This window comes from Triplophysa dalaica, chromosome 22 (assembly GCF_015846415.1).
Source record: "Triplophysa dalaica isolate WHDGS20190420 chromosome 22, ASM1584641v1, whole genome shotgun sequence".
Lineage (NCBI taxonomy): Eukaryota > Metazoa > Chordata > Actinopteri > Cypriniformes > Nemacheilidae > Triplophysa > Triplophysa dalaica.
This window is the reverse complement of record NC_079563.1, coordinates 16,610,238-16,624,566: the sequence shown is the minus strand read 5'-3', so window position 1 is coordinate 16,624,566 and position 14,329 is coordinate 16,610,238. Positions and strand designations below refer to the sequence as shown.

Below are 14,329 nucleotides of genomic sequence, written 5' to 3'. Positions count from 1 at the left end.
CATATCAATTCTTAAAAACATATAGTCTTAATGAGCTAAGTATACTCCGTTTTTGGAAATTGTGCTCAGTATTTGATACACTTGTACATTTTGTCTTTGGCTGTCGTTATAGCATCTATTGTTGCTCATTTTGCCATTGGCTTTGGATGAAAGTGTCTGCTATGATGTAAATGATTATGAAGCAATCCGTAAGAGCAGACATTGGCCGGTGGAGGGCACTGTTGCACTGACAGCACTTCGTGAGATGATCATCTTGTAACAAGTGATAAAATAAAGACGGCGCAGAAAGATGAAATATTTCCTCAAAGTATCTCTGAACCGAATTTTTTAAAAGTTATCGATTGAAAAATGGATTATATTTCTTTTGTTTTGCAGATCTGGGTCAGTCTTCTGTAGGCCTACTAAGCTTTGCTCACGAGCTCTGCATCAATCATTTGTTAGACTGCATACTGATGAAACATGACTGAATTCCAACGAGAGTTAGAGAAAAGACATCATAATGTGAGGATTAAGGAATGAACAATTAACTCTTTTTTATTATTATTCTTAGCTCGTCAGACGCTTGAGAATTTCAGAAGCTTAAGCAAAACTTGCTTTGTAGAGAACATAAATCTTATATGGAAATATGAATGTCATCATGTAAGGCGGTTTCCTGTTGCACTTGGCAATTGCCATATTTGTATAAAACCCTAAAACACATAAATCTAATACATAGAAATATTATACAATAGTTATTTTTATATATGATAGTAAAACACCTGCTATATAAACTATCACTATCATATACTATATACACTAGTTTAGGTCACTTGACTGAGTTTCCTGTGAGGTGTTTACCTTTTTTGATCATTTTTTGTAGACATAAATGTAATCATGCCAACATAATAATCAAATTTCTCTCTTTTGTTTTCTTATATCTCATTACAAAACAACATCAAAGAAAAGCAGCCAATATAGCTCAAAATAGATCGTCTCAGGGTGATATCCAGCCTGAATGATGCAAATATTTCTGTAAACAACTCTAGTAGTGATAGATTGTATAAATGTAAACCCACGTTCTCTGATTTATACAATATAATATCCAATACACGTCCATATGTTAAACACATTCATATGGGACCATGTATCAGATTTTGTTTTCTGGGTGTCTATTCTGAGTATAGAAGAAGATCAAACTTCCAGTTGTTCCTAAAACTTTAATGGAATTAAATGATGCACTGGTAACACATTTCTCCTCCAAGTGAGCTATACTGTGCATAAACAAAATAACAATATCTTCATTGGTTTGCCATTGAATGCTTTATTACAAACCAAAAGAAATTCATTAAGATACTGTACAAATATACATTTGAAATGAAGGGAAATATGTACAAGGCTTTAGTCTTTCGACATACCAGTAACATGTACAAAAATACTGGTGGTGTCCTTACTCATGCGGTCTTAAAACACCAGACTGACCAGACTAAACTATAGAGAGTACAGCTGTGGAATCATTTCATTCAATCATTATTCAGTATGTTGAAAGTTCTGTGAATGAAAAAATCTGTATTTACATCAATAAAATTTGAACCCAAAACCTTTTCATTATAAGACTTTTAGAATATAATGTACTGATATAGGATTTAGCCAAAATACTCTTCTTTCTCTAGCTATCTGTGTCATGCAGGTCCATTGCCAATAGTGTTTAGATGCACATTCTCTCAAGCAACTGTATGCGGGGGTTTAACATTAGAGCTCAGCTGGAACTGACCAAACACAAACTCAGCTGAACCATGCGTCTCAGCACATATCAACAGCAGCACAATCACAGCGGCCGGCGAAGGAGGACTAATATTTCCCTTCAGTACTTCATCTCCTCACTTTCCCTGTTCGCGGAAAGAGACTTCAAAGATGGAGAAACGCCCAGGCTGTGGGCTAAATCAATGAAACTCAGTGCTCATCCATGTGTTCTTCTGCGCTGACCCTAAGAGTTCTTGAAGGATTTAGATAAATAAGGTCAGACTTTAGTGCCTCTTCAAGCATAAAAGGCTGCGACAAGTCTTTTTCCATGCGTAGAGCATCGGGATATTCCCAGGTTGTCTAGGAAAACAACATTGTTCTGTCCTTAAAGGCATTGCCCACACGATCTGTCACTTTGAATCAGGTCGGACATCTTGTTCAGCCATCTAATTCATTCTGAAGAAATAAAAAAAACAAGACGGTCTCTTTTGGGGGAAGAAACCGAGGTTGTGTCCCCTGCTGTTGATAAATGTGGTCTCAAAACACAGCTGGTTGTGTGTTCGTGGATTCCGGAACCCCTACAAGCACTAAAAGTCTTTCAAAAGCATAAAAATATGAGAGGGTACACTGAAAATAAATGATTAGATATGACATTAGTGAGCTGATCAAATTAAAGGGATAGTTCACCCCAAAATGAAAATTCACTCATTATTTACTCATCTTGTCATTTCAGACCTCTATGACTTTCTTTTTTCTGGAGAACACAAAAGATGATATTCTGAAGAATGTTGGTAAAAGAAAAACGTTGTTCCACGTTGACTTTGGCTTGGCGTACAAAAGAAGTGAATGGGGAGCAATATTCTTTAAAATTTCTTGTGTTTTGCAGAAAAAGAAAAGTCATACTGGTTTAACACGACAAGAGGGTGAGTAAATGATGACAGAATTTTCATTTCGGGGTGACTTATCCCTTCAAAAGTGATTGCTGAAATAAGTAAATGCTATTAAAACTCTATTTAAAGCTTCTAACCTACTGCAGATATAATGATATATTGTTAGCAAAAACGGCAAAAATCTTAAAGAGAAATGAAAATCCCCAAAAGCCAGCGATATAATATTGAACACATTCAAAAGATAGCTCATTGATCGATCATTCAATTTTTCAGATATTCTGCACATACTTGGGGGGGAAATCTGTATGCAATTAATATTGAGGTCATAAAACATCTTTAAATGACCTGAAAGTCCTACATCCGTATCTGAAAAATCATCAAATTTGAATAAACAAACACGCATGGAGCATGGGATTCGGAAAACTTATGTGCGTTCCAATTCTGTGTTAATCTGCAACGCCTGGGCCCGATCGTTCAGTTTCATTTAAATCATTCAGACGGATTTAAAATGGAGCGATTCGTTTCTAACATACTGTTGCATCAAAAGCCTGGGCCGACCTCATCTTACTTGCATCCAATGGGATACACCAACAAGATGATTTCAATTGCAAATACCAGACATCACAACCAGAGCCAAACATCCAAAGCATTTCCCAGTCGACATAATCAACCCCATTACTGAAGATCCTGTTTATATTATCATAAAGAAACATTTTCAGCTATAAATGAATGTTTTAAAGGGAATGACACACATTACAAATGACTTAGATGCTGCTAGTTGATACTTAAACACAATATTTATATGCAATTCTTATAAATGCCTACTAAAGATGAATAATTATATCTCTATAGAGGATCAAACAAATCTATTGTTGTGTTGGTTCTCCATGTTTGGGGCCAATCGTAGCGTCTGTGCCCGGCAGGTGACCTGCCATTGCTTGATGAGGTGTAATGCCCGCCGGGGTGACTGGCAAATGGCAATTGGCTGAGGAAATGAGTGACAGGTGTGATGCCTTGTGGGGGCGAGGAGAGGGTGCTGGAGAGAGTCCTCGAGAGTACGATTTTTATTCAGTTTTGAAGCTGTCAGTTTTATCCAAACATGGGCAGTACATGTTTTATAAAGGCAGAGCTGTATTTATGATTCGGTTTCTTCAAACACAACATAACAAGTCACAGCCCTCCTCTCCACTTCAGGTCAACTTCAGCGCCAAATTAGAAAACATAAAAGGGATTTGACGTTCAAAATAGAAACAAGGTGATCTGATCGCCGCAAAGAATTAGAAATTGGTGAAGAAATGAAAACTTTCCTGATTTCAGATCTGCGCACTGCAGTGTGTGTGTTTTTGTGTTTGGTCCGCAGGTGTTCTTAAACAGTCTGGAATGCCTTGGTTTGGGCAGGAATCATCACAGGTGTGCCGCCCATCCTTGCCAGGTTCCCTGGGTTGAGCTTTGCCGGGCTGGGTTTGGGGCTGCTGCCAGGCTCTGCAAGTTTCGGGACCACGTGGTTATACGCCGGTGGTGCCGGAGAAAATCTTTCGGGATGTCCGCCCTCCTTGACGGCAGCTGGAACGGGCGGTCGGGGCCTGGGCACACGGGGGGCGCTGTTGTGCACCATAGACTGCGTGGAAGAGGCGCCAGAGCGAGAACTACCGGACCGGGAGGAGGAGAGCGAATTGGGCTTCACCAGCTTGGCCTTGGGAGCCTCAGCATCCTCCCTGTAAAACATATAGAGAGACTGTGAGTTCAAACTCAATCACATAACCCACAAATGTGCCACTGTAGCTTTACACTAGAAGCAGAAAGTTCATGAGTTTGAGTCCCAAAGTACACATACTGTATACTGAAAAAAATATACAGTATTGAATGCACTGTAAGTTACATAGGATAAAAGTGTCTGGAAAATATATAATTGTTATGTAGTCCTAAATATTTTAGCATGGTAAATATTAAAGCACTTAATAATGTTCCGACATGTTTCTGAATGCAATAACATATTAAATATTCAGTGAGAAAAGTGTGCGTTTGTGTATCTTCCTGTTGCTGGCTCTGCACTATTTTCTGTTTATTTATGTTTTTACCTTATTTCATTGGGAGCATCCTCCTCTTCATACTTCTTTTTCTCTTTTTTGCGGAAAACAAGCCAGATGATGAAGATAATGAGGAGCACGCCGAAGGACACGCCCACTATGGCACCAGCCACTACGCCCATGCCTCGGACATCTGTAGAACAATGACATCACATCTGTTTCAATTTTGTACTTATTCTAATTAGTGGTGATAAACACGGAACAATAAATTCTATTCTATTCTATCCTATCATTTTCGATTCTATTCTATTCTTCAGTCTTGTTCTATTCTATTCTGTTCTTCAGTCTTGTTCTATACTATCCTATCCTATCCCATTCTATTCTATTCTATTCTATTCTATTCTATTCTATTCTATTCTATTCTATTCTTCAGTCTTGTTCTATCCTATCCTATTTGATTCTATTCTTCAGTCTTGTTCTATTCTTCACTCTTGTTCTGTTCTATCCTATCATTTTCGATTCTATTCTATTCTTCAGTCTTGTTCTATTCTATTCTATTCTGTTCTGTTCTTCAGTCTTGTTCTATTCTATCCTATCCCATTCTATCCTATTCGATTCTATTCTTCAGTCTTGTTCTATTCTTCACTCTTGTTCTGTTCTATTCTATTCTATCCCATCCTATCATTTTTGATTCAATTCTATTCTTCAGTCTTGTTCTATTCTATTCTGTTCTGTTCTTCAGTCTTGTTCTATTCTATCCTATCATTTTCGATTCTATTCTATTCTTCAATCTTGTTCTATTCTGTTCTGTTCTGTTCTTCAGTCTTGTTCTATTCTATTCTATTCTGTTCTGTTCTTTAGTCTTGTTCTATTCTTTCCTATCATTTTCGATTCTATTCTATTCTTCAGTCTTGTTCTATTCTATTCTGTTCTGTTCTTCAGTCTTGTTCTATCCTATCCTATTTGATTCTATTCTTTAGTCCTGTTCTATTCTTCACTCTTGTTCTGTTCTATTTTATCCTATCATTTTCGATTCTATTCTATTCTTAAGTCTTGTTCTATTCTATTCTATTCTATTCTATTCCGTTCTGTTCTTCAGTCTTGTTCTATTCTTCACTCTTGTTCTGTTCTAGTCTATTCTATCCCATCCTATCATTTTTGATTCAATTCTATTCTTTAGTCTTGTTCTATTCTATTCTATTCTATTCTATTCTGTTCTGTTCTGTTCTATTCTTCAGTCTTGTTCTATTCTATTCTGTTCTGTTCTTCAGTCTTGTTCTATTCTATCCTATCCTATCCTATCCTATCCCATTCTATTATATTATATTATATTATATTCTTCAGTCTTGTTCTATCCTATCCTTTTCGATTCTATTCTTCAGTCTTGTTCTATCCTATCCTATTCGATTCTATTATTCAGTCTTGTTCTATTCTTCACTCTTGTTCTGTTCTGTTCTATTCTATCCTATTCTATTCTCTTCTTCAGTCTTAATCTATTCTATTCTAACATTTTAAACAAACAGAGACTTAATACACACAATAATTGAAGATTCAACAAGAAATACAAAATAAAGATCTCATGCTAAAAACAGCCAGCAAACAACCAGTAAGAAGCGAGTCCCTCTGCATTGCAGATACCTGACGGAGTGAGAATACTCCAGCAAACAGCCGAGCATTAATCAACGTACTGCACTCACTCTCTTCCTTTAATAATATGCCATTTTTTGCATGAATACATTTCTGTTACAGCCACATAATTAATTATTTCTTCTAATTCCATCATCTGAGATTAAATTATGCAGTGGAGCTGTCTGAGAGAGGAATTAAATCAGTGCATGCTATGATAAAGAAAGGCAATGTTTCTTTGGAAACAAATGGAGCTGAAGGATCTTGACGCTCAGCACAACAGGTTGGGAGTTAGTGATAAAGCAATAAATTGTGTTGACAGTAATTACAAAAAATGTTGAACTGAGAAGATGAAGACAGACAAAAATGAGAAAGGAAAACAAAAGATTCATGCATTAGAAATATGGTTTTACAGTATGTATGTATTCCTACATAAATGTATTTATGTGTACTGTGTAGATGACCTACTACACTTGCCACCATGTGCATTACAACCAGAACACACTTTGTATCCCTCTCAGCTCTGGCTTCTATTTCAAAGTGTGACGAATAAACAAAAAGCAATATAAATTCAATCTTGTTTGTGACTCACAGAGTAAGGCTGGCAACCGCTACAACATGTTTTTGGGAAAAATCAACATTAAAAAACAAATGTAATGTAAGAAAGAAGAATGTAACAACAAACATTTCTGACATAATGACTAGATATCACACGCTGCATTAAACCTGCAATGCAATGCAATAAAATGACAATAATGTCACATACCACTGAAACATTTATTGTTGCATACTGTGTACTGTGGTAAATATTTTAAGAAAACATCAGGGAGTCTTTACTGTGCTGTGTGCAGTATTATTTCAAACATAACACGTCAAACAGAGCGATAGATACTCACAGTGAACTTTGACCTCTAGAGTGCAGCTTTCCTCCCCGACATCATTGCTGGCCATGCATTTATAGACACCCGCGCTTTCCCTTGACAAATTTCTCAACGTCACAATCTCCGGGTTCTTTAGATCTGCAAAATATTGAGGTACCCATTAATTGATATGTCAATATTTTACACATATTAAAAACTCATTTGAACAAAACGTTTCATTTCTGACATGAAAAGGCCACTGTTAGCGGTCAGGTGACTAAGCAGAGATCGTTCGGGAAAGTGTGCTAAGAGGCTGGCGAGGAGTAGAGTGTACATTTCACATCAGTCATATCTCGTATCCGATCTCATAAGAGGGGCTAATTGAGGAGGTAGTGAAGCATGTGGGGTGAAAAGTGCTGATGGAATTGGTGTAAATTTAATTTGAGAATGCTTGCAGTGTTAAATTGGCCCTCTAGTGTCTTCATCTATTTTCTGCTCCTCCAGAGAGGAGACGTCCACATGATTTACTCCCCACGCTTTGGACATAAACTTAACGCTGCGCTTTCTTTCTGCAGAAAAAGAGGAGTATGAAGTGATCGGAGCAACACATATCACATATGCAACAGGTCAAACTCAAAAGATGATCTTTGGATTGATGCAAACATTAGGATGTGTGAATGTGGCACAGATGTGCTTCCATAATTACTAGCGGTGCTTGCTTAGGCATCATTATTATTAATGCTCATCATTTTTAGACGTGAATCATCTGGTTTGTTGAGGAAAGGTGTACTATAACATTTATGAGAGATCTGATTTTAAATGACTTTTTTACTCTTAAAAAACGTGCCAAATCTGGGGACCAAAGTATCATGTAGACATGAAAGCTGACTTTGGTCAGTATGCAGTCACTTAGCAACTACCAAGAGATGACCATGCAACCAAATGTGAGTTTTTAAAGACAAACACCTTTCACTTTTCATAAGAAAATCTTGTAAATAACAGACATTAACTCACCCAAAAGCACCGTCAAAGTTGTGACTGAAAATCAATGTTATTCCTTCAAATATTCATTTTCTTAAGCTCTTCTTAAATACTGTACATGTAAAATACAAGTTTTGTGTTGTTTTAATATTACACATCTTTCTTTGCAGTATTCAAGATGTGAAAATATTGCATCTTTTTGCTTCTTTATTTGGACAGTTTGTCTGGTTGCAATTTTGCGCAAATTGAAATATAATATTTTAATTTGGAATTTGGGAGAAATGTGAGAAGTTCACAGCATGAAACAAACAATATCAATCACACATCAATAAATAGTCAATTCAGATTGAAAACCCACCGATGACGTATTTTTTTATTTAATTCAAGCTGTCCATGTTAGAATCATTTTAACAGGTGTTAAACATGAGCTCACCTATGAGGGCCAAAGGCGGCAGCTTGCCAGCATATTTTCCCTTGTCCAACAGTCTCTCCCATTTGTAGCTAATGGGGTCAGAACCATCTGTAGACTTGCAGCTCATTCTGACATCACTTCCTTCCAAGAGACGACCTTCCATCCAGCAGCGTGGTTTTGACGGTTTCACTGTATGTTAAAGAACACATATGCATTAAAATTAAAACGTAACATTTTCTACAGTATGACCATTATGACCATAAATGTAATCAAAATGATCCATATGATGAAACAGTGACTTTGAGAAATTCGATAAAGCCTTCAAAAATGTGAAGATGTTTTCGGATTCAAATTCTGGTGCCATTGTGTTGTTTTACAAACAAGTGCTCACAACAATTTAAAGCAGTCTTGCCCGCTGATATGCATAGCATACAAAATATCTTGCACAGTAAATATCATTACACAGCATGAAGTAACGCACACACACGCCAAGCAACAATGGCCATACGTTTTATGATGTATTATTATGTTATGTGCATTCGTAAGCAAAGTCAGATCTCAGCTCTCTCACATCAAACACAATCACACATACACTTTTGCCCTCTCATTCATTCTTCCCCATGCAAATCAGTTTTCCCACATTGAGAACCTCTTAAAACCCAGCTTGATGCCACCGAGCTCTATAACATGAATCTGTACAAGAACCCGTTCACCGCTCACTCCCCGACCCCCCGTTTCTTCCCACCCCGGCCATCGGCATCTGCTCCCGCCGCCTCTATCTGCTGAGCCAGGACAATTCTGCCCCGGCACTCAGGGGGTGGATGCAATTACAGTCGCTGAGTGGGATGCAGGTCCCCTCCATCTCCCGACACTGTCAGGATCACTTACGGCACGCCGAGGAAGCTGCAGTCGTCTGCGAAGCCATTATCTTTGTGTTGAACAAGACAAATGCTAATGTTTGTCCCTCGGAATCGAACGTGTCGTTTGGGAGCCGTGAGCCATTTGTACAAATGTATGCGTAAATTTGCGGCGCTCTTAAATGTCTTTGTATGGCTATCGGACGAAGGAGGGAATAAATAAACAATGGATAAAATGCAGAAGGATACTGTTTTGGTGCAGCAAGAGTTGTTTATTTAACAAGTCATTGGTGGAGTTTACAATCGTAAGCGTTGAATGAGGAACAACAAAGTAAAAGCGGCAATTTAGGTGCATCCCTGTGCAGTATTTTATGAGTTTTGTTTAGGGAGATATTTTGTTAAATGTAGCACCACTGTTATTGACTCACAGGTTTTACATCAGTGAGGTGTTTAGTGTAAAAGAATTGATTCCAGTTTAATGCCGTCGCAAATAATTAGGCGGATAAATTATGCTCTAATTTTGAAAATGAATTGTTTGAGAGTTTAAACAGTAAAAAATTAATAATTAAAGTAAAAAAACTAATTAATTTACATTATTTCTTAAAAAACATTTGAGCAGATATGGTAACAATTTACTTCACTTATGATAATCTATAGACTAATTTAAATATTAATACACCTAAAGGATTATTAGGAACACCTTAATTCTTCAGAACTGCCTTAATTTTACGTGGCATTGATTCAACAAGGTGCTGAAAGCATTCTTTAGAAATGTTGGCCCATATTGATAGGATTGCATCTTGAAGTTGATGGAGATTTGTGGGATGATCGAAGCTCCCGTTCCACCACATCCCAAAGATGCTCTATTGGGTTGAGATCTGGTGGGGGCCATTTTAGTACAGTGAACTCATTGTCATGTTCAAGAAACCAATTTGAAATGATTCGAGCTTTGTGACATGGTGCATTATCCTGCTGGAAGTAGCCATCAGAGGATGGGTACATGGTGGTCATAAAGGGATGGACATGGTCAGAAACAATGCTCAGGTAGGCCATGGCATTCAAACGATGCCCAATTGGCACTAAGGGCCTAAAGTGTGCCAAGAAAACATCCCCCACACCATTACACCACCACCATAATTGCATTAATGAGAAATTGAACAGGTGTTCCTAATAATCCTTTAGGTGACTGTAATTGTGTAGTGAAAATCTGATATTGTTACAGCCCTACTCAAATTGTATGTTTTTTGTAGCTATAGTTTTAAAATGGTTTACCCAAATGCTATAAATGACTAGTGTCATTATACACAGAATTGTTGATATGTCAGAATATTATTTCACATTAAGATTGGCCACAACTCGATGCCAAGGGATGACATCCTGGTGCTATTTTTGGACCCTTACTCCATGACATAAGTATCTGTCATACCTTTATCGTCTTCTGGGCCTACGAAAGCAGTTAATTAAAGTCAAGCCACGGGCCAAAAACTCACATAGCACGATGAGGTTGACCGTGTTCCAGTGGTACTTCCCTCCGTTCTTGACCTTGCAGATGTATTCTCCAGAGTCGGTGAGCAGGAGGTCGCTGATCATAAGCGAAGCGTCGCCCTTCAGGTAGTCGCCCGTCAGTGACAGCCGCCCCGCCTCGCTCTCGTTGGGGTCATAGATTCGACCCGCAAAGTATGTGATCAACTGCGAGGAGACGAAAAACAGATTAATGTTGTGAAATTCCTTGCGCTGAGGGCACTCGGCGTCTGAGACTGAGAGGTGAGGGTTGAGTCACGATCCACGCCTGAAGTAGGTGCTAAATTTTGCTGTCATTTTGAATCAGGCTTGGTTACATAAAGTCTTTTAGTTTCCCTGACTCATTTTTTTCCACAAAACAAAAGCAAAACAACTCAGATCGCCAGAATCTGACCTTTGATTAATGTTTCTTGACTCTTCTTCAACTTTTCTTGAATTTTGAGAAAAAAATGATGTGTGATCTGCAAATCTGAAGGCAAAAGTACACCCATATTTTGGTTCAATCTAACATGAGGGGGCAATAAATAAACGAATTACAAATATCCCCCCGGACATCACTTTTGGCCACCCAGTCCTTATGCACATTCAGACCTTGGCGCCTCAAACCCATCTCTCCCTTTTGTGACACGCTGCGTGTTTTGTCATCTAGAAAAATAGCTCTAAAATGAATCGTCACTGGCAGGAAGTTTATTTGGCTGAAGGTGCAGGCTTGACCCCTCTTGTCGGTTACATTGTGTCAGAAAGCACCTCGGGGACCGACTTGAGCCGCGGCCAGATTAAAATGCAAAACTTGTCCCTCGGCCAATTCCATGAGGTCATAAAAGTAATTGTTGGGGGTGATACGAGGGAAACCGGTGACATATTAAATGTTAGCGGTTTGAACACTGCAGTCTATAGATAACCCTTCCCATCATACAGTATCATAAAAACCCCTGGGTAGGGTTGAAAGCACTGCAGTGCAGATCAGGGACTCGTGCGATCGGCAAAGGCCTGCATCAGCAGCGCGCTGTCGCAGTGGCGCTACTTCTTACCACTTTCTGCCGTGTGCTGGATTTATGCAGCATCCACTCGATGTCCAGCAGAGACATGTCGGCCTGCCACAGCTGATGGTGGCACGGCAGCGTGGCGTTGTCACCGACCACCCTCTTCATTTCCGTCTGGCTGTTTGCCTGAAGCACACTCAGCAATACTGTAAGGAGAGAGAAAGAGAGAGAGAGCAAGTGGTTAAGGCCCGCAGCCAGGGAGCGGTCAGGACGATCGTTACTGGAGGATACAGAGGTAGATTGGGGGATTCGAAGCGGGCCGAGATATTGTGCGACTGATCCACTCGTTCTATTCATCCTCACATACAAGGGCACAGTGGTACAAATCTCCTCCAGAACTGAGAAGATGATTCAGGCCCAAGGCCAAAGACTAAGAGCAGAGGCTCCGCAGAGACAATCGCCGCATAAATTCCTAGAATTGGACAATGGTTAACAGCTAAGCAGCCGCTTTTCTCGTTGAATAGAAAATCAGCTCTGAAATGCAAGAATGGAGCATTAGGGATTTTTGGATACGAATGGGCTGAAATGCTTCGATTCAAACACTGAATATAGATAACACACTGATTTGGTTGCGTGGGATGTGCATTATAGACCCAATTGTCGCAATCTGACTCAGCCTCTGAGCTTTTCCCATCGAGAGGCATTTTCCACTCATCAAGCAATAAAAAGCTGTGGCCATGCAGAGAGTGAAACTCCTGCAGCGTTTCTACGGTATTAAACACCGTTTGCTTTTGAACTTCTCCGCATTAAGGCAGGGAGGCGGCTAAATGAAGGGCAAGCAAATTAATTCCCAGCATGCATTGTGATCACAGAAATAATGCCCACAGAGCCTGTGCGCGGTTATGACAAGCACACAACTCTACACCTGAGACACTTATTTTATCAAACGTCTTTGCAGTATACAAGAAAGCCAGTGTTATATTTCAAATTAAATATTTGATGAAGTGTTTATGAAACAGTATTCGCAATGTAACATATATTATTATAGTGATTGATTCCTGTTACGACCTTAAAAATAAATACGACATTATAGAGCCGTTTTAATTTCGTTTGTGTCAAACACACAGAAAAGCGTTTGTCATCTAGAAATCATTAATATTGCTTCTGGTTCATTTATCACACTGTAAATGGAAGGTCAAGTAAATTGCATTGCGGGAATATTCCCCGCAGGCTGCTTTGGGTAAATGCTGCACATTAAAAATGTTGAAAGTCAACTGGGTATTCCAGGCAGAAAATGTGGATACGGTGCATATTCTGCGTATTACTTTCTGTAAAAGTAGCTGGTAGATGGCATGTCATTTTAAACATGCATAAGAAGTCGAAGTTATATATGTTTAGTTCAACAGAAATACATTTATACATTATCTATACACTTGGACACCTCCCACTGTAGCATCGTTCACCCAAAAAAATATTCTGTCATCATTTACTCACCCTCGAGTTCTGGGGCACTTTTGACTACCATTGTAATTTTTCCTACTATGGTAGTCAATGGTGGCCAAGAACTGTTTGGTTAAGCATTCTTCCAAATATCTTTCTCTGCGTTCATCAGAACAAACACATTTATACAGATTTGGAACAATTGAATGGCGAGTAATGATGATAACAGAATTTAAAAATTTTGGTGAACTGTCCCTTAAAGATAACCTTCAGAAAGAGTTTTTGTGCTTTATTCTGTAAGTTATTTTTGGAGTTATTATGGCAAAAAATAAAAACAAATCAACTGCAGTTCTCAACTGAAATTCTTCATGTGATTAACATTTAGCATTGCAGTTATTTGAAAATACGCTCATCACATCACAATACATTTAATAACTGAAAAATAGATTTTTCCCGTTCAACATTGTATTTTATTTCAGAACATGAAAGAGACACGTCTGTCTCTCCGTTTATTCTGCAAAAGCATCTACACTATGTTGATATTAAATGGGTTAAAATACAGGGCAGCTAAAATGGGCTCTGACGGAAGCAGGTGAATTCCGCAGGCCAGAGCTTAAATATGGGACACATCAGAGATGATCAGAATAAGAAGTACTGTAATTCCTCAAAGCCGAAGATAAGATCAAATAAATCCTCATTTGCATGCCATGAAAATCTCTTTGATACACCATAAAATCTGAGAGATCTGGCTTTCTCTGCCTCCAAGTTAAGATTAACAGAGTAATACTTGAAGTGAGAAGTTTTATTAATAAAAAGTGTCCTGATGCTGCACTTAATATTTGAAGATGAGATGAAAAAGCCAGACGTCAAGAAGTCTAGGACATAAATGTGAAAGAAATCACTGAATAGTAGACTGTCTGGACTTTTTTAGAATCAAATAGTACCTTAGTACTCAATGAACGCTTCATAAAATAAATTCATAAATGGACATCAAACAGCAGATTTTGCATATG

At 38.5% G+C, this 14,329-nt stretch overlaps 1 protein-coding gene across 1 annotated transcript in view; it reads right to left on the bottom strand.

Annotated features, from left to right (window-relative positions):
* Positions 1-1,284: 1,284 nt before the first annotated feature.
* Positions 1,285-14,329, bottom strand: part of LOC130411300 (CXADR-like membrane protein) — a 46,188-nt gene continuing 33,143 nt past the window's right edge. Inside the window, exons 2-7 of the mRNA XM_056735793.1 lie at positions 11,925-12,082; positions 10,863-11,061; positions 8,537-8,704; positions 7,159-7,281; positions 4,688-4,829; positions 1,285-4,324 (exon numbers count right to left, since the gene is read on the bottom strand). Coding sequence (XP_056591771.1) covers positions 3,976-4,324; positions 4,688-4,829; positions 7,159-7,281; positions 8,537-8,704; positions 10,863-11,061; positions 11,925-12,082 — 1,139 coding nt within the window. The 3' untranslated portion in view covers positions 1,285-3,975. The remainder of the gene's footprint in view (positions 4,325-4,687; positions 4,830-7,158; positions 7,282-8,536; positions 8,705-10,862; positions 11,062-11,924; positions 12,083-14,329) is intronic.